General features: G+C 32.1%; 1 protein-coding gene and 1 long non-coding RNA gene across 4 annotated transcripts in view; one reads left to right on the top strand and one right to left on the bottom strand.

The window, feature by feature from the left end:
- LOC115875825 (histone-lysine N-methyltransferase 2D-like) overlaps nt 1–21,989 on the bottom strand; it is a 141,200-nt gene that overhangs the window by 30,491 nt on the left and 88,720 nt on the right. Inside the window, exons 30-31 of the mRNA XM_030891351.1 lie at nt 19,914–20,027; nt 8,344–8,554 (exon numbers count right to left, since the gene is read on the bottom strand). Of these exons, the coding sequence (XP_030747211.1) occupies nt 8,344–8,554; nt 19,914–20,027 (325 nt within the window). The remainder of the gene's footprint in view (nt 1–8,343; nt 8,555–19,913; nt 20,028–21,989) is intronic.
- Nucleotides 13,026–14,118, top strand: LOC115876043. 3 transcript variants are annotated; one of them, XR_004049089.1, is made up of 3 exons: nt 13,026–13,535; nt 13,608–13,694; nt 13,869–14,112. It is a non-coding gene; the product is annotated as an uncharacterized LOC115876043 (long non-coding RNA). The 3 variants fall into 3 exon arrangements; XR_004049087.1 differs by lacking the exon at nt 13,026–13,535 and having other exon boundaries at nt 13,542–13,694; nt 13,869–13,987; nt 14,057–14,118; XR_004049088.1 differs by lacking the exon at nt 13,026–13,535 and having other exon boundaries at nt 13,542–13,694; nt 13,869–13,987; nt 14,039–14,118.

Raw genomic sequence — 21,989 nt, 5'->3', positions numbered from 1 at the left:
CCGATATTCCGATTTGATTGAGATTTTTGGATGCCTATGTTTTGCTAAGCGTTTTAACATTTGCGAAGCTTTCACAAAAAAAAAACAACAGAAAAGGTACGGGAAGGGTAAAAATGTAATTACCAGTAATTACCACCAGTAATTACCACCCCTACATAAATTCTAGTAGAAATATTTTCCAACATCAACAACAACTAATTGATGAATTTTTATAAAGTGGTCTTTCTATAATTTACTACATTTTCTGGGGGACATGGAAGGAGCCTCCACGATTGCAATAGTGTATCAAAATTAGTAAACAAAAAATACTATTGTTGGCGTCCCCTGGAAACGTCTTCTTTTAGACGGCCAATCCTTCCACCACCGGACCGAAGTGTACGAACCAACATGAGAAATAATCATCAAGGGTTCTTCTCAGAACCGACCTTGACATGGCGTCCATAAATATAGAGGGTATTACGAATAGCAAACAGGAATTATTATCCGATTTTTGCAGAATTAATAAATGCGATGTTCTGTGTATTCAGGAGACACACAGGGACCACACACAAAAACAACCTAATATCCCTGGCATGCGATTGGCCATTGAACTACCTCATAACAAACATGGGAGTGCAATCTTTGTCAAACCTGACAAAGTAATTACATCAGTTGGGTCATCAAACACAAATAACATCGAAATATTAACAGTGGAAATTGGAAATTACACTGTCACTTCCGTCTACAAGCCCCCGGCAGAAACCTTTATCTTTACACCACCATTGAATTTCGATTCTCAGAAGGTTAAATTCGTCTTGGGTGACTTTAATAGCCATAGCCCAGCCTGGGGATATACAGATTCCGACACGAACGGAAGCCTGGTCGAAGAATGGGCAGAATCATGTGATCTTACCCTTATACACGATAATAAACTTCCACATTCTTTCCACAGCAACATCTGGAAACGTGGATATAACCCCGATATATGTTTCACTAGCCTCGCATTGGAAGGGCAGTGTATTAAAAGAGTATACCATCCCGTGCCTAAAACTCAGCACAAACCAATAGGAATTGACGTATACGCAGCCGTCAGATCACCAAATATTCCATTTAGGCGTCGGTTTAATTTCAAAAAAGCCAACTGGCAGAATTTCTCTAGTGAATTGGATTCAGCTATTAGTGAACTGGAGCCCATACCAAAGAACTACGAACGATTTATTGATCTAGTGAGGCTAGTCTCAAGACATACAATACCAAGGGGTTGCAGAGAACAATATATTCCTGGTCTTTCTAACGATTCTAGAGAACTGTTAACCAGGTACAAAGAACTCTTTGAGAAGGATCCTTTTAGTGAAGACACGCTAGAATGTGGCTCAATGTTAATGCAAGAACTGAGTAATTCCAGACAGCAAAGATGGATAGACAAGATAGAGCAAATTGATATGACTCACAGTAGTAAGATCGCATGGAATTTCCTAAAAAAACTTGATGGCGACCCAATTGAAAGGAAACAAATCGGTAACATCAAACCTGACCAGATTGCCCACCAGCTGCTGAAGAATGGAAAGCCCGAAAAGAGAACTAGAATACCAAGATTAGAGAGAGATCGAGCAAACGAGATTAACATCCTGGAGAATCCCTACAGTTTAAAAGAACTCAATTACGCTTTAAACAATATGAAAAACGGAAAGGCAGCAGGCGTAGACGATTTGTGTACCGAGCAGATTAAAAACTTCGGCCCAGCAACAAAAATGTGGGTTTTGAAATTTTTTCAAGAATGTACCGACAGCCACAAAATCCCGAAATCTTGGCGAAAATCTAAAGTTGTAGCACTGCTGAAACCGGCTAAAGATCCAGGACTGGCCAGTAGCTACAGACCGATCTCCCTGTTGTGTCATTTGTACAAAGTTTACGAGCGAATGATTCTCAGACGCATGGAGAAAATCGTAGAATCGAAACTTATTCCTCAGCAAGCGGGCTTTAGGCCGGGAAAATCATGCACTGGGCAGGTCTTGGCTCTTACAGAGCATATCGAGAGGGGATACGAGGAGAAGCTGATCACTGGAGTCGCTCTTGTCGATTTAACCGCCGCATATGATACCATCATTCATAAACACCTCCTAACTAAAATATATGCTACAATTAAGGATTATAACCTGGTAAAAGTGATCGAGACAATGATGCAGAACCGACGCTTTTGTGTCACTCTGAACAATAGTAAGAGCAGATGGAGAACTCAAAGGAATGGGCTGCCCCAAGGAAGCGTCCTGGCGCCAATGCTATTTAATATATATACCAACGATCAACCTCTCCCTGCCTACTCAAAACATTTTCTTTATGCTGACGACCTGGCAATAGCTGTACAAGATACCAGCTTTCACAGCGTCGAACAAAAACTGGAAGGTGCACTTAACACAATGGCTAGTTACTACGACCGGAACTCACTTAAACCCAACCCTTCCAAGACGCAGGTTTCCGCTTTCCACCTACGCAATAGAGACGCTGCAACAAAGCTTAATATCTTGTGGAGAGGTAGTTTGCTGGAGCATACAGAAAAGCCGAAGTATCTCGGAGTGATACTAGACAGGACCTTGACATATAGGTACCACTGTCAGAAAACTCGCCAGAAAGTCAGCGCTAGAAATAACATTTTGAGAAGGCTAACTGGAAGCAAGTGGGGCGCAAATCCATCTGTCTTAAAAACAACTGCACGGGCTTTATGTTTTTCAACGGGAGAATATGCCTGTCCTGTATGGAATAGATCGAGCCATGCCAAACAAGTTGATGTTGCTTTAAATGAAACGTGCCGAATAACAACAGGGTGTATGAAAGCAACAAGCTTATTTCAACTTTACAGAGCCTCCGGATTTGCAGCTCCCTCACAGCGGCGCAAAGCGGCTGAACACACTGAAAAGTTTAAACAGATGTTCGACGAGCGCCATCCGCTTTTTGGCGAGTTCCAAGGATCAAGCAGACTCCGATCTCGGAAAAACTTTTTAAAAACTGTTCAAGAAGATCCACCGCTTGATTATCCTCTTAGAGAAGAAGATTCTGCAGGCCAACATCTTGATTGGGTCACGTGGAAGTCCCTAAACCGCATCAGAACAGGAGTAGCGCCTGTTAAAACCAACAAAGCGAAATGGGGACTTATCACGGATGAAGACACAAAATGTGAATGCGGCGAAATCCAAAATATGGAGCATCTGCTGTCATGCATAAGATGCCCTCATACATGTACCCTTGAAAATTTATGGAACGCCGATGAAAATGCTTTAGACGTCGCCCGGTACTGGGCTAAAGAATTTTAAATTATAATTGTGCATTATGTACCTATATGGTCCGGATACGAAAAAGAAAGAAAAGAAGACTACATTTTCTGTCTTTTGTAAAAAAATGCCACCACAAGAAAAAAAATTCTCCAAAGCGGACCTACAAAATACCGGGTCCGTCTCAAAAGTGGCTCACCCCTATATTTTTTTTATTTTTTCAGTCAAAAAAACGAGAGTTGGTATGTTAGTATATGACATACCTAAATTAGGATTGATTGACGTATTCAATTGTTTTCGGTCACTTCCTGTTTCACCGGAAATGACTATAACTTTTGATTTTTAAATGGTACCCTTGGAATGTTTTTACTTTATTCGATAGCACACGACACTCTGAATAAAATGACATATCATATGTCAACTTTTGACATTTTCGCACTGAGGTTTATTTGAAATTGTAATATGCGGTCTATAACGACAATTTGACTCTAAACACCAAGTGTGTGGTGTCAAAAATATCCTAAAGAGCCACCCTCGTTCCATTTGAAAAAATTGAGATATTAATAAAAATACGATTTGGGCATCTTTTAACCGGCCAGAACAAGACACTAAAAACATTAGACAAACAAATCTATTTTTCCAAGGCTCCTTGATTAAAAATTAGTGTTTTTAACACAGCCATGGCACTCTATAGCTTGAAATTTAAAATAAAATTTTTGTTCAAGCGAGAACGTCAAAATTTGACATATGATACGTCATTGTATTCAGAGTGTCATTTTCTATCAAATAAAGCAAAAAAAATACCGAGGGTGCCATTTAAAAATCAAAAATTGTAGTCATTTCCGGCGAAACAGGAAGTGATAGAAAACAATTCAATACGCCAATCAATCATAATTTATGTCATATACTAAAATACCAAATCTCGTTTTTTTATCAGAAAAAATAAAAAAAGTTATATGGGTGAGCCACTTTTGAGACGCACCCGGTATACAAGGAGTAGTGATGTAAAGAGCGATATTACGTAATGTTATCGCAAATTCGGTAACATTGGAAATATTGCTTTTTTCTGCTCTAGTCTTTCATTTGCCCAGCTCTAAAATAAGTATGTTGGCTGTAGACACTTTAAATTTACCATCGTCAACAACCGCAACCAAAAGAACCTTTAGTACTTATGGATTTGTTTGTGAAGAATGGCCAACAAATCTCTAGAATGGTGGAGAAACTCACCGGGGCTACTAATAGAGCATTAACAGGGCTAATTTATGGATTTGTTCATCGGTCAAGAAGAAACAGACTTATTGTGGAAAGGGTGGGAAAACTTACTTATATTGCCCAAAATTATAATTTACTAAATGGAGAAGGACATCCAAGAATGGCAGAAGCTGCAAAGAAAGATATGGAAGAATTATCAATCAAAATCAAAATTATCAATTAACGAAAGAAAAAGAAGAACCAGATAACGAGACTGACGATGATTTATCATTATCCACTCTATTACGTACAATAACATAGGCCACTCTGATTGACTAGTTTAAAAAAAACATTCTTGACTTTTTTGTAATGTTTTTGGTTTGCAGTATTGAAATAAAAAAAAAATTATTTAAAAAGCTGTTTTTTATAAATTACCAATTTTACGGAATTTTTGTTTGGAATCCGTAATATTACCGTAATACGGTAATATTACGGATTTATAAATTACCAGTTATTTTACATCACTAACAAAGAGTAAAAAATAAGTTAACTGCATACTATTTACCTCTATACAAAATCGCTTTGTTTGTTCGTTAGAGGGCACAAATCAAAAATAAACCCGAACTTTTGAACGAGTTAATTGAAAATATATGAAGCTTATTGTCCAAAAATCATTTGTAATAATAACATAACATTCCATATTTTAGCCAAGTGGATTTTATGCGCCTAGTTAGCTTGATGTGACGAATAATATTTTCTGTAAGTCAGCTTCGGAAAAACATATTTTTTTTCTCAAAAAGTATGCAAGATGGCGTTTTTTACAAGAGAGTAAAATTTAGTAAGTACTAGAAGGAAATCTACTAATTTTTAAACACGAAGCGTTGAAAAAAATAGGATCGTCTAATGTTTTTCGAATCCTTTTCTAGCTGGTTAAAAGATGCCCAAATCGTATTTTTAATCATAACTAATTTTTTTCAAATGGAATAAGGGTATTAGCCAAAGACATTATAAAGATAGACCGAACATCTCATTCATAAATACTCGTTGGTAGCGTATCAAACATTCCAATGTGTCAAACAAGGACAGAAGAGACAGAGAAGTCTAAAATTTCCGACCCCGGCAACTAGGCGCATTTGGGATTGTTCTAATGGCCAGTGGCGTATCGTTTTTTGGAACGAATTTAATTAGTAAAGTAAAAGTAAAGTAATTAGTAAAATTTTTACTCCATATTAATATACTACATTAACACTTTTTCGTCAGATGAGTTTTGTTATAAGGTCTAATATAATAATACAATTAATATCCCTAAATATACTTATGTTGAAACGTTAGTAGTTTTTGAAAATCACTCCAACGTCGATTTTCAATTTAAACTTTCAGTTACTTCTATATAAACTTTCAGTTACTTTTGAATATTTACAGGGTGACTCAGGCTTCCGAAACAGTTCTATATTAGGTTTGTGGTTGGTGACTTTTCTTTCAATTTTTTTTTCAGAATATGGAGGCATTTAGGCACATTTTAGACATTTTTGTAAACATAGGTGACCGGAACATATTTTCAAACCAAAGTTGTAGATTTGCCATTAAATTTCCATTCCAGAAATACCTAGGGTTGCCACTTGTCCTTTTTTGAAAAGGACAGTCCTCTTTTGGAATAACTTATCCTTTTGACTTTTTTTTACTTAAAAAGTCATTTTTATTTACGTATTTTCCCTGAGAAAATTACCTACAGCAAACAGAAATATTCTTTTCGCCCAAATTTAATTAGGAATGTTATAAAACTTAACTTATAAATAAATTTTTCTTGTTTAGAATAGGCAACATTATTTAGAACTTCCCGTTTAATCTCAAATGATAGTTTAGGTTTTAGTTTTACCTTTTTTATCTTAAAAATAACTTTTCAAAATTAGTACCTAGTAACGATTTAGTTAGTTCGCAATCGATAGCTTCCTGTGAAGTACTGTGTAATAGTTGTTTAATCTTGTATTAATAACTTCCTATACCTAAAATCAATATTTAATGAGAAAATTGTGTTTTTTTTTGAAAATATAAGACAAGATTTGACTTTCGGTCTTCTTCTTGTATTATGATGGCTCTGATACGAGGCAATTGCCTTTCAGTCTCGCAATAGAAGGCATTTATCATTAAAAGTATAAAATCTGTGTGCTACAGTATGGGATTTCTGTCGCATAATAATGAATACCTATTACGTTTATTTACAAATCCATTACTTTTAAAGGTAGCTTCATCAGATAATCAAATTTTAGTTAAATGTCCTAATCTTCATGAACTGTATTAAGCATATGTATTGCTGTTTGAATCACCCTGTATGTTAACAAAAAAGTTTTGAAAATGTGCATTACAATGGCCACCATCTTATGTAAAAATTGAAAAAAAAAAATCACAAACCAAAGACGTAATAGGTAAAAAGCTTTTTTGGAGGCCTGGGTCACTCTGTATATAGGTATGTATAAAACTAGTAGCCTAAGAATTATTTACAGTTCGTCCCATTCTAAAAAAAGTTAAACACACCGTACAAATAACTCTAGGAAGATGTATTTGTACGGTGGTAAAAAATTGTCTAAACAAGGCCGAAGGGGCAGATATAATAAAGCAATAAAATGTAAAAAAGTCGGGTAAATACCTTTGTTTATTTATTGAGCAAAATTCCTTTAGAATATCGTATATAATGACCAAAATAGGACGCAATTTTAAGAAAAAAATGTCACTTTCTGGCTTATAATAAAGTTTCAAATGTAACGTTTATATTCAATTTTTTTATGATCTACAACAGTTAGGTAGTAATTGAGACGAATTATAATTCAATTACCGGCTACTACGTTCTTGTTTTAATAGATCAAAATTCAACAAATATAATTAGAAATTATTTTAATTGTGAGAGGCTCCCTTGTGGGACGCCTATGTACGATTACGGCGCGGCGGAAACAATACCTACCTGTGAAAAGACAAATTCGGGTAATTTGAGCTTATTTGTCCACACATTTGGCACTGTCGTACCATATTGAAAATTCGCAGATTCAAAAGTACATTAAACAAAAACAAAAACTACTGAAAAACACTGAAAAGTTCACTTCGGACTTGATTCCGACTTCAAACACACCGTAAGCTAAACCTTTGGCTAAACGTAGTACGCTATAACGGACCATAGGCCGTCGCGAGGGGTGGTGGGACGGACGGCTCATTTCATTCTGGAAGACTAGCAGCGACGTTGCCAGTAGTTCTAGACGTTTCAGCACATTAAACAGTAAACATGTCTTTTAATAGTAACGCATATATCCTCTGGTTAATAACATATTATTACGCATGCTTCTTTAAAAATAAACTATTAATTTAATTAAGAAATTGAGATTTATTGATATCCGGTGAAGGTTTTAAAGTCACCTTTTCTGCAAATCAAACTAAGTAGATAGGCGCAAATTTGATATGTGGCAATGTCGCCTTCTCTATCTCAGTTGATTTTTACAGTACGTAGTCAACTTCCGAATGTTTGATCGGGTTAAAATGCATAATGTGATATCTGTTCTTCCTAAATCTATGGTATTAGCATATTTGGAAAAAGCATTTTTTACGAATAATTTGGTACCACATAATTGGTATTTCGAGTCAAACTGTCGTTATATTTATTACCATGGCACTCTAGACTGAAATTTAAAATACTACTTTCTTAATTACTAATTCTACTTCCGTAATACTACTTCCAGCAAATAAAATAAAAAAATACCTAGGGTGAGATTTAAAAATCAAAAGTTGTAGTAATTTCCGGTGAAACAGAAATTGACGAAAACCAATTGAATACCGCTCTTTATAACTTCTATATTTTTAACACATGTATGTAGTTGTGAATCAACAAAATGGATCGTCCATCCTATCTTGGTTACCAACTTACCTTGGCTCTGTTGATTAATTCCTACAGGGGGGCCGTTATTAAACACATCGGCGGTGAGACGTTCGAAATCATGGTCGCTAAGCAACGGTCCCGATTCTGGTACCTGGAGCTTGTTGGTAATTTCGCCAGCATTGGGCTGACCTTGATGTTGTTTCTCCTGTTCTCGTTTTTCTTGTTCGAGTAATTCCTCGAGCAACAACGGCTGTTCCTGCTTGTTAAAAATATAACCAGTTATTTTCTGTTCTCATAGGTCGACTAACATATACATGCATAGTGAGCTTTGAGAATGAGGAGTTATTTAAATGTCTTACCAAAAAAAGGCTTGTATAGGAAATAGTTCAGTATAGTAATATATTATAAAATATAATGGGTATATCAAATATTTCAACGTCCTCTACGAAATATTAGCGTAAGTTCAATAATAAAATTTACCTGCTTAATTAATGAACGTGTACAAACTAATGATTAAAATATAATTTGCAAACTTTACTAATATCATGTTTCGTTAGTTCATGTTACGATCGTAAAAAAACGGCGTCAAAGACTGGGGTATGACAATCGATGATAATTTTGGTAAGGTCAAGCCCTAAACGTCGTCAGTACTTGGCCTGTACTATTCTTTATTTTTTGATTACTGCAAGTTGTCCTTAAGACGGTTGTAATTTATTTTTATATTTTAAATAAATTTTATTCTTGGTTTGAGGTCAGGTGTAAATAAATATTTTAGAGATTTAATCCATTATTTATTATTTATTGATAAAATTAAAAAAATAATTTTATGACATTTCGACCATCAACTTGGTCTTTTTCATAATGAGTAATAATCTTCTACTTCTTCCATCTTAAACGTAGATTTGTTACTTTTTGTTAAAACTTATCCTAGTTTTTAAAAGTCAATAAAACGTGCACACATAGACAACATATATACAGGTACATCATAGAATTTTATCTACTATTAAGTAGCCCGATGGAATAACAAATCTACGTTCAAAATGGAACAAGTAGAAGATTATTACTCATTATGAAAAAGACCAAATTAATGGTCGAAACGTCATAAAATGATTTTTTTAAATTTTACCAATAAATAATAATTAATGGATTAAATCTCTAAAATATTTATTTACACCTGACCTCAAACCAAGAATAAAATTTACTTAAAATATAGGTATTTCATAAGGTTAAAGAATAATTGGAACTAAAATAAAAAAAAATATTTTTATATTGAGTGAAAATGATTTTTAAATAGCGTAGTTTAAAATTTGAGAAAAACTATTTTTTTGAAAATAGATTTGTGTGTATGAAAAAGTTCTATTCTTTTTTAATCTTTCTATAATTAGTGTTAATTTTTGACAAGTTTTATGTCAAATTTTAGTAAATGATATCTAGAGGTTGAATTCGCCAAAATGATCATTAATTGACATTCCCCGGCCGTTTTTGGCGCCGCGCCGTTTTTTTCGATCATATATCTATAATATAATATCGGTTTGTAGTATGTCTGTCCAAGGAGATGGATACATGATGGCTGAACATTTGTTTATTATTTATATTATTACAATATATGTAATGACAGGTAAATTTAATTTACTGTAATTTTGGAATTTCGTTTGTAGAAATGTTCCCAACTGACTTGTTTGGACAGACTTCACTATATTCATACTAAGTAAACTGAGATTTGCGAATATTAATTGTTTTCTAATAAGAACCAGCTTTAACTTTTTGCTGTAATTCCATGTTTTAGTGTATTTTTATTATAATGTATAATGAATACCGATACAATTTAACAAAATTAGTGGCACCCTTGTTGACTATTCCATCAAATGCACATAAATATCGTCATTATTATTGTCGACTGCTTAAACTAGTGAACAATAATATGGAATTTAGTGAAAGTATAATTTGAATTGAACTTTACAATAAAAATGAATATGTTTAACTATAGTAAAACACTAGATTATCTGAACGAAAAAATATGGCAAAGTTCAATACCGCCACAATTGCACAGTTAGCCACTATTAGCGTAGACGTTTGACATTTACATGCGTCTAATTTAAAGTTATAGTACTACAAAATAGCGTTGGCTGGTTTTTGAAGTCTGTAAACCCGACCTTAACCTAACTTCTTATTTCTGTTTTGTAGTTTTCGGTTAAGTAACATGATAGTTACAAATTAGTTTTTAAATTATACTTAAATATAAAAAATTAAGTAAAACCTTGAAGAGGTAATTCTTGTTTGCCTCCCATATTATTCAAAAATAAGCGACTCATAGGAGCAACTATAATTATAATTTTTGGATAAGAACATATTAAATTCTTAAATAATAAATTCAACTATGCTAGGTACCATAAATAGTAATATTTAAGAAAAAAATATACTTTAAGTTAATTATCATTTATATATACTTTTAATATACAGGGTGGTCCGAACTGTATTCCGGAAAATTCGGCAGCATATTCTGCAGATAAAAATAAGTAAAAAAGTTCGGTATAAATGTCTGTCGTAAAATACTTAGTTTCGGATATACAGGGTGTAGAAATTTCATTTTTATTTCGATTTTTTTCAAATAATTTCTGAAGTAACGTCAATATTTAGATGAAAATTGGTGTCTAGTAGTTTTTTGATATGAGAAATTTGATTTTGATATCAATATGATTGCTACTGGTAGAGGGCGACACCTACATGTGTTTTAACTGTTTTGAAGCGTAATAACTTTTTGTCCGTACCTGTATAAAACTACCGAGGGAAAAAATATACATCTCTGTGACTTTTTACGTAAATAATATCTCTTTGTAAAAATCGCTACGAACAACCGTTGTCAAGATATTTAGAATGGAAATAGTCACACGTTGAGTAGATATTTATTTCACTGAAATAATTAATTTGGAAAATTTTTATTTTTTTAAATTAATCATAAATTTTTCTGCGAAAAAATGAGGATAAAACAGTTTCTGTTGAACTTTTGGCACAAAAACTTTAAAATTTATGATCTCAGTCTAACAACTATTTAGTCAACATGTTTAATTTATGTCAATGATGACAGGTATTGAAAATTTCGATTCCAAATATCTCGAAAACCAATACTCGTAGCGATTTTTACCAAGAGACATTTTTTACGTAAAAAACGCCGGAAATGTATATTTTTTTACTCAGTAGTTTTATACAGGTACGGACGAAAAGTTACTCCCAGATACCAATTTTGATCCAAATATTGACGTTCCTGCAGAAATTATTTGGAAAAAATCAAAATAAAAATGAAACTTGTACACCCTGTATCTCCGAAACTAAGTATTTTAGGACATATATTTATACAATTTTTTTTACTTATTTTTATCTGCAGAATATGCTGCCGAAGTTTCCGGAATACAGTTCGGACCACCCTGTATTTCACAATTATTGACAACATAACGTTTTCGACATGTCAAAATACCGCATAGCGTTTGTAAAGGTCATTATCGCATAAACGCTTATACATTTTAACTGTCAAAGTTGTCAAAACATCGCGTCCCTTTCTACCGCGTTTCGTAGCCATACCTCTTGAATATTTAACCATTTAGCAAGAGAATAAGTAGAGGGAGAAGGTTATATTTGCGCCAGGAGAAGAATCAGGAAGTGACATCAGACAAAAAAAACATTAAAAACTGCATAAATACTGCTAATAAACAAGAAGAAAAAAACGGTAAAAACTAGGAACAAATTGCCAGGTATTAATTTAATCTTTTCCCTTATGCTTCTTAGATTTTTTCAGCGCTTTTTCTTGAATATTTCTGTTTTTTTTTCTTGTTTATTAGCAGTTTTTTATTTTGTTATTAACATTTTCCGACTTCACTTCCCGTTCCTCTTACTGGCGCAGATTCAGCCTTCTCTACTCTATTTTTTTTCCTAAACTCGGTAATGAAATGTTACCCCTTTGTTAAAAAAAATACTGTAATTTATTCTATACCGTGTGTTGCATCGTCGACCTGAAAATAGGAGATCCCATGTAAATTTTGAAAATTATGAATATTTGAAAAGAATTTGATGATTGAAATGATGCATATTTCAAGTTTTCCCCATTTTATTTTACAGAAAAATTTATTTATTAGTAAATTAAACATTAACGCAATCTACTGCTAGTGCCAGTGGTGTGTGTAAAAATAATTATTATTATTTGCCATTTATTTTAGGAATTTTAGTTGATTTGTGTATAGATTTTTATATTGTAGTTTTGTGGTTACTTGTGTCACTTTTATGTGTTATAATTATAATATAACAAATAATTATAATTATACATGGTGTCCCACAATTAGTACGACAAACTGAAAGGGGTTGTAGAGGGCATCAAAACAAGTCATTTTAGTATAGGAACCCATGTCCGGAAATGTGCCGTTTTGGCAGGAGGTGGTGTGAAACGTAAATTTCAAGTTGCATTATTTATTCAAAACATTTACTAAAACTGCTCAAAGTGCCGTCCATTCTGTTGGAGACACAAATGCACACGCCTGGACAACCCCTTTCAGTTTGTCGCACTAATTGTGGAACACCCTGTATTATAGACTAGTAAATATTACTAACTGCTAACCCAATTTTAGGACATGATTTTTTAACTTAGTTACGAGCGCTGGGAGTAAAAATTCAAGGCCGTGACAACCGAGCTAGCGAGCCGACACACGAGCAAGTGGTAACGGCTTAGAAATACTTAGCACAGATAACACATAATCCAGATGGCTCCTTACGTGTTAAAAATTGTCACCCCAATTTCACTCCAATTTGGAAAAATATTGGAGTGACGTTTGAATAATCTGAAATTTTTAGATTCCTTTTCTAACTTTTTTGGGAGGTTTTGCTTCTCTTGCACAGATGTCGCTTGCACTTCAGTTGCGTGGTTGCCAAACGTTATATCGAAATATATTTCATTTCATTATGAATATATAAAATTAAAAATTATGTAATTTATAAACATGAAATAGATATGGATGTTAGGTAATACCGGATGTTAAATTAATATATAAATATTTAACTTAATACGTACATTATTATTTTATTAATTTATCGTCACACGTCATTTACCAGTTGCCTAATTACGAAAAGTTTCATATGATATTAACCTCAAAATGATCTTTGAAAACAAACAACAACAAATAACTCAAAGAAATAACTACATACTACATAATAATAACTGATAATAATGACTTTTAACGGTATAAAGGCTGATGAAGGTAATTATAAACATTATTTTGAGTTTGTTTAATAAAATATAGGATACAATATAACTAAGCAAAATCAAACAGTTTTAGACAACCAATACAAGATTCAGAACTCGGCATCGCGATAAACAAGTAAAATTGTACATTCAGGAACTCGTTTAAATATTATAGGTAAGTAATATTTTCACAAAAGTAAACATAAAGTAATATAGAATATTACCTGTGATAAAATGTTAATTAGTGACGTATATTTATTCTAATCACATTTAAATTTAAACTCAAAATTTTCATAAAGAAAATGATAATTTTTCATAGATATAAAGTAAATAATATTACATATTTCAGGTTGATTGAAGAATAATCTACAATTGATTAGAGCCTATGACGATGCGAATATAATTAATCACCTAACTTTAAGAAACCAGCCTAAAGAAGTTTACATGCATCTCATCTAACCATTATAGGTAATAATTTACAAAATTAGTCATTTTTGATTATAATATTATGGTACTTAGGTACATTTTATCTTCTAGATCAGTAGTGATTTTTCATAATTTGAATGAACTCACAGATAGCAATGGGGCACCGCACCGAGCAGTATTACAAAATGTGAAATAAAACTGTAGTACATATTGCTCTATAAAATTTAATAGAAATAAATTTATTTATGAAAATTAATGAAGTTTTATCTTTCCTAGGAAAAAATAACAATTATATTTTGAACAATTAATTTAGAACATTAGAGTTAAAAAAATATATGTGTTAGAAATTGTAACACATATTTTTTAACTCTATGTTATTCTAACTTAGAATAACATATTTTTAATAAAATTGCGCTTATACTTTATACTTTTTGCTATTATATCAATAAGAACTAACGTAAGGAGCAATTCATTTATACTATAAACACACATGCATATTTTTGATCTTTTTAAAACCAGTGAATAATGTTGAAATATGCTACACCTATTAATTCTTATTAACTAACTTTATAGCTAGACAGTTGAAAATTTTACAGATAATGTATCTATGTTGCCGCTATAAGAACAAATACTAAAAACAGAATTAAATAAATGTTTATAAATAAAAAAGTACTTTCACTAAACATTATCGTTTAAGTAAGAATTTTACACAGAATATATAAGTCCTCGAGTGGCCGTGTGGTTAAAGGCGTTAGGATTTGAAGGCGTTGAGACGTAGTGAGGCAGGTTCGAATCGTAGGCAAGGTGACTTTTTCTTAATCTTTTTTTTTATTTTTACATATTTATTTTTACTTATTTATTATTGATTAATACAATTTTTAGCAATGTATTTCTTCATTTTTTTAAATTACTTACAAGCGCATTCAAAATTTCAGCTAAATCGGAAAAAAGTTTACAATAATATAATGTCTGATGTTGTATAGATAATGTGTGAATGGTACATTCAATGATAATGAACCCTTCGTGCGCGAGTCCGACTCTGCACTTGGCCAATTTTTTTTATTAATTGAAACGTTTAGAATTTGAATATTCGTTCAAAAATTTTTTTTAATAAATTTATTTATGATAAACAATTTATTAATGAAAATAATATGACCGAATTTCCTGGAAAGTTTTTCAAATTTGTACATATGAAAACCTAGCTTTACCACTTATCATAGAAAATCTCTATTCCTTCCCTTATCACGGAATAATAAAGGAACGAACCATATGCGACAAAGATAGAAGATTTAGATATGTCGTTACTGTCTTTTGTTTTTAACGGATATTTTAAAAGGCGGGTAATTTAACTTTGACTGTCTTTGATTATAACTGTGTGTGATTAGTGATAATAAAATTATTATTAAAATGTCTGGTAATAAGTGCCAATTTTATAATTGTGGGATTTCTCGGAAATCAGGTGTACATATGTTTAAGTTTCCTGCGTCAAGAGATCCTAATTTATGTACAAAGTGGATAGAAAATTGTGGTGAGTTCATTCATATAGAATTTTTTTGCACATTTTGTATGTAAAAATACGGCGTTAAGTTACCTTAGAAATGGTGATCGATGGCTTTTACCATATACCGTATGATCGGAAAAAAACGGCGTCAGCGATGGCTATGAAATGAAGATCGCTGTCATTTGATATGTAAAATTATATGGGGAATGTCATCGACCATCATTTCCAAGCCAATCGGACGCCTTTTTTTTTTGATCATACGGTATAATTTAACACATTAAGAATTGTCCATCGTTATTTCTTTATCTATGCAAAGTTTATGATGGATAAATCAAGTAATTAAGTGGATATAAATTATAAATGAATCAGTGAACATAAACTGTTATAAATTATAAGTAATGCAATTATTGAATATACCATACGATCGAAAAAAAAAAAACGGCGTGGGAGTGGGCTTGGAAATGAAGCATATATAGATTAATTGAAAGCATTTTATAAAATATATAGTTATACAGGGTGTCCCCAAAAAAGTTATACATTAAAGTTGTTTTTGTAATGGAATACCCTATATATTAATTGATTTTTTGGATTCAGGAAAAAATAAAGGTGTGTTTTATTAAAGAAGCATGTGCCTAGAATGTAAGGATTTTGACATATTTCACATTTTGTGAAAATGAAGAATAAAATTTCAATTTCAATAACAGCTATCTATATTGTAATTTATCCTGTATAGCCTGATATTTAGTTACAATAACCATAATATGTTAAACCAAATTAAAATGTGACAGGAAAAGTTATACAGGGTGGGACAAAACTTATATTGAACATTTATCACTTTGAAAAGCAAGTTACTCCTTTATTTTAAATGGAACACCCAGTATATTATTTCCGTGTTCAATAGGGAATTCATATATCTTCAAAATATTATTAAGGTTGCCTACCCCTCTAACAAAGATTTTCCTAGATACTTTCATTTTTATGATTTTGCGTCAGTAGATCTTTATTATTTGAAAAAAATCTAGGTGGCTGTGTTAATTTATCAAAAATTAAAGGATGTAGTATAAAATACTGTAATAAAAAACATACGTTTAAAACATATATTAATTATCACAGAATTAAAATTAGATATAAATGTATAATTATATAACAAAAATTTGAATCTAAAAAGTAGAATCATATCAATTCTTTCTGATGTAGGATAAGTTTCTATTTTCGGAAAATTTCTTAGATTTTTTTGTTTCAACTGACGAACTGACACAAAATAATAACTAGTTGCTAAAGTTAACTAATTTGACAGCTATGTTGAAGTAACGTCAGACATATCACAGCCACCCTAGATTTTATCAAATAATAAAGATCTATTCACACTAAATCATAGAAATGAAAATATCTAGGAAAATCTTTGTTTGAGGGGTAGGCCGGCAACTTTAATAGTATTTGGAAGTGACATGAATTTCCCATTGAATATCGGAATAATATTCTGGGTGATTCAATTAAACTAAAGGAGTTATACAGGGTGGGTAATAAAGGAGTTATACAGGTTATACCAATGTTCAGCATTAATTTTGCCCCACCCTGTATAACTTTATGGGTCAGGGTTTAATTTGATTTAAAGTGCAATAGAGTAAATTCCAATTTAGGTAGTTTTTCTTGAAATTTAAAAATTGTTCTTCAAAATCTTAAGTAAGTCTAAAACCTTACATTTCAGTCATATACTTCCCTAATAAAATACACCTTTATTTTTCTCTTAGAATCTAAAAATTAATTAATAAAGGGGGTATTCCGTTACAAAAAAACACAAATTTGATGTGTAACTTTTTTTGGGGACACCCTGTAGAACGCTCTATATTTTTAAAACGTGCGCAGAATTAACTTACATATGCTCACAAAATTTCATTTTAATACGAACTGGTCGTTCTCCTTGGAGCCTCCGAGTCGTATGAGAGGCGCCACCCTGTATAATTTTTATATAGTTGCACTTTAATAAATTGTTAGTTAAAACTAACAGTCCTACGAGTGTGGAATTTTGTACAGGTGGATTTTGGACATTCATCTCCTAAGAGAGTGAAATAAGGGATGAAAATTTGTACAAACATTTGTTAAAATCGGGTTTAGAAGTATGAAATTCTGTTTGTTCCTTATGTAACGTAATTTAGCAATAACAAGCAATTTTTTTTCGTCCACATCTCATTTCACCCCGTTAGAGGGCGAATTTCCAAAAATTGTTCCTGAGTGCTAAATTACGTTACATAAGGAACGTCTGCGCAAAATTTCATACTTCCAAAACCGATTTTAATGAATTTTTGTACAAATTTTCATCCCTTAATTCTTATGGGGCGAATGCCTAAAATTCGCTTCTGAGTACTCACTTTCATCACTTGAGGAACCTCTGTGCAAATTTTCATACTTCTAGGACAGATTTTTTTCAGAAAGTTCACCCCTCATTTCACCCCCTTAGAGGGAAAATTTCGAAAAATTGCTTCTTAGTGCTAAATTACCTTATATAAGGAACGTCTGCGAACAATTTTATACTTCTAAAACCGATTTTAACAAATTTTTGTACATATTTTCATCCCTTATTTCTTAAGGGATGAATGCTAAAATTCGCTTCTGAGTATAACTTTCATCACTTGATGAACCTCTGTGCAAATTTTCATACTTCTAGGACAGATTTTTTTTTTTTCAGAACGTTCACCCTTCATTTCACCCCCTTAGAGGAAAATTTCCTAAAATTGCCTCTTAGTGCTAAATTAAGTTACATAAGGAACGTCTACGCAGAATTCATACTTCTAAAACCGATTTTAACAAATTTTTATACCAATTTTCATCCCTTATTTCTTAGGGGATGAATGTCCAAAATTTGCTTCTGAGTACTCACTTTCGTCACTTAATTAACAATTTCCAAATTTCAAACTCCTCGGACTAATTTTAAAAAAGTATGCAAAATTTCACCCCCAGTTTCACCCCTTAGTAGAAGAATTTCCTAAAATCGCTTTGTATAATCGAACTGTTAAGTTACGCTACTTAAGGCACCTCTGTGCAAAATTTCGTAGTCCTAGGACATGCTTTTTTTTGTATACAAAAGTACCCCCCATATCACCCCCTTAACGAGCGAATTTCCAAAAATTGCCCCTTAGTGTTCAATTACGTCAGTCAAGGAGCACTCGTGAAAAATTTCATACTCTTAAACCAGATTTTAACAAATTTTTATGCAGCTTTTCATCCCTAATTTCACCCCCTTAGCGGTCGAATTTTCAAAAAATCCCTTCTTAGTGCTCATTTACATCACTTAAGGAACCTATGTGCCAAATTTTATTTATTACTATATAGATAACCTTTACCCTTATTTTCAGCTAATGAATATTAAGAGACAAATAATAAAAATAAAATCTAAATTATAAATTTCATGGCTATAAATAGCATATATATTCATCTAGAAATTCTGACTTTCAAACATCCACTGCGACTAGTATTTTCATATCCAATTGTATAGTATTAAAGTCCGAATATACATTTTCCCTGGGTTTGACCGGGAATTTGCTTATAAATATGAACAACCGGCTACGTCGCTTCACATCGCGTGGCCGTGGTGTGGCTCGAAATTCGTTCGTTTTAAAAATATTATTAGATTTGGCTATAGGCGCCCTCTGTGTCATTAATAGGGAACTGTCTCATCGAAAACATGCTGTTCCGTAAGCAATGGCCATCTGGATTATGTGTTATCTGTGTACTTAGTGATACGACGCAGCCCACGTGTTTATGAAAAATATTGATATTTTAATACAAATTTTGTAAATGTGAATCAAATTATTACGTGTAAAAAAAATTGTTACACGTAAAAAACTATTTGTTACAAGCAAAAAACTATTTGTTACACTTAAAAAAACTATTGCACAAAAAACGATTTTTTCTTCAAATATGTCGTTCAAATACTTCAATTTAATAGAATATTCCTAAACAGTAGATGCTCTCTATAAAAATATTTTTTGATAATATCCTAAAATGAAGAAAAAAATGCATACTATTTAATTAATTTTTTTGTATTATTAAATATTACGTCGCCCTATGACGGTGTCTCATCTTAGAAATCGCTAAAGACGCTACAGAAAACAAACTGATTTGTTTTCATTTCCGTCTTTTGCGAGACGCGGTGCGGCGAGCGCTACACGTTTTTGGTCGGGCCACTCCTATATTATAATCCTGTTATTTTATTTTAGTTGCAAAAGACGATTCCAAAAAGCAAAATTAGCGTTCTGCGTGGCAGTGGACTTAAAAAGTTTTAAACAATATTTTCTGTAAAATAAAATAAGGAAAGCTTAATCATTTTTAAAATTTACATGGGATTTCCTATGTCCAGGTAGGCGCGCGGCGATTCAACAGACTGTAGATAATCATAATGTAAGGCTATTAATAAAATCTCCCCTGACATCATCCCCACTACATAAGCAAGTGACTAGCAGATCTCACCTCTAGTAGAAGCGGTCTCCTCTGAAACGGAGGGGGTCCAGGATAGACCGGCAGACCCACGGGATAGGCGTGTCCCATATGATGATAGACACTCGGCCCCATTCTCAATCCCATCTACCACACACATGCAATTAACAGTTAGCCATACCAGCCTCAACCAATGTTAGTGTAAAAGCAAACAATACGTTGTTTAATTTAATTATCGAGACATGTATAGAAAATAAATAAGGATTTTTTAGATTTTTGTTTCGGTGACGAAAGACGCATCCTTTTTTCGAAAAACGAATATAAATAATTTGAATCTAAAGAAAGAAGTTAATGTGACAATTTATTTTATGCCAACACGACAAAAAATCAATAAAAAAAACTAGAATTAATTTTGCAGTTAGCGACTTGTCAGCAATATGCTTGCCATGAGTAACTCAAAATTTCTGAATTACTGAATACTGAGGTTTCAAGTACAACTCTGTAAAGGGTGTCCTATTGGGGAAATTTGAGGGTAACTATTGGGATCTCGGCTACCCTAAGAGATACCAAAAGGTCAATCTATGGCAATGTTAAGCAATAAATGACCAATAAAATGTCGACTTGCAAATTAAAATATTTGAATATATCCTAAGACGTTCGAAAAAAAAAACGAAATATTGTAAAAACGTTCTTAATTTTCCTAAGTTTAGTTGAAGAGATATTTTAAATCAAATATGCCATCACTTTTTTCTCGTTATTTTTGACATTTTTTGTTATACAGACCAGAATTTTTATTTTCCTTTTGAAAAGTTCTTTTTGACCTCCGAAATGCAATCATCTATCACACTTACCCAAAAACGTTACTAAACATTCTATTCTTTCTATAATTAATGTTAATTCTTGACAAGTTTTATGACAATCTTTAGTAAATGCCGTTTTTGACGCGGTTTTTTCTCGGTCATACGGTATTTATGAGGTTAGAAGTTTTTAAAAAATATATAAAAAAATCCCATTCCTTATTTAAAAAATAGGGATTATGAACGATCATGATAGATGCTAGTTTCCGAGATACCTCGTATTTGACATATAACAGGCCCATGATAAAAAAGGAAAAAGTGACAATAAAATGGCATTTATTTTAAAATATCCCTAAAAATAAAACTAGACAAAATTAAAATCATTTTACAAAATCTTTTCTTCCGAATAACTTCGTCAGTATTCAATTTTTTTTAATTATCATAACGTCAATGTATTAACATAAAATTGCGAAAATTTGCCCTAATTTGATATCCTCCGTAGTTTTCGACATTACAATAATTAATTGTCACCCTCGGATTTGGAACACCATTGTACTTTTTAACCCATGATTTAAATCTATTATATAAAAATCGATTAAATGGCGGTTTGTACATCGATTTCCTTATTACTAGGTATAAAAGAAGTATATCGATATTAAAATTTTCTAGTCAGTATAAACCCATCTTGAATGATATTAGCAATGGCTGTTATATTTTAGCTATAAAATTTATAACTCATACATAATTATGTGGTTTATTATCTTGAGCAATCTTTTCTAAAAATATTATTAAAATTTTGAAATTTGCTAGTTATTAATATAAACGATATATTTAATATATTCCAAATATATATTTTTTAATAAGTTTTAGGAACAAATTTCAACTACAAATATGTAGAACAAATCCACATTAAACACCCTAGAGTAGCGAAACGACAAGAATTACTTAAGTATACAAACCCTAATAGAACAAAGAAAGAAGCAAATTTTAAAATTACGTATTATTTTATTATTGACCAGTTATACAGTGGCTGCCGAAAAGTTCCCAACACAGAAAAAATATTACTGAATTTGGAAAGAAAGTTGCTGATATTTTAACATGTCATGAGACTCATGAGTCAAAACTATCATGACGGCAATTTACAAAAATGTCTTTTAAATATTTAAAACGTGAATGGAAATAAAAAAAATCCAAGTCTCAACAAGAAATTGCGTACAAAATTAAATTATTTCTAATTCTAATAGTATTTTCTGTAATTTTTTGAATGTCATCGGTCGAAATATTCCCTGACTCGTTATAGTACGAGAGCTAG

The sequence above is a fragment of the Sitophilus oryzae genome, unplaced genomic scaffold (assembly GCF_002938485.1).
Source record: "Sitophilus oryzae breed Bouriz unplaced genomic scaffold, Soryzae_2.0 scaffold_1058_pilon_pilon, whole genome shotgun sequence".
Taxonomy (NCBI): domain Eukaryota; kingdom Metazoa; phylum Arthropoda; class Insecta; order Coleoptera; family Curculionidae; genus Sitophilus; species Sitophilus oryzae.
The sequence above is the reverse complement of the archived record's forward strand: the minus strand, read 5'-3'. Positions and strand labels throughout refer to the sequence as shown.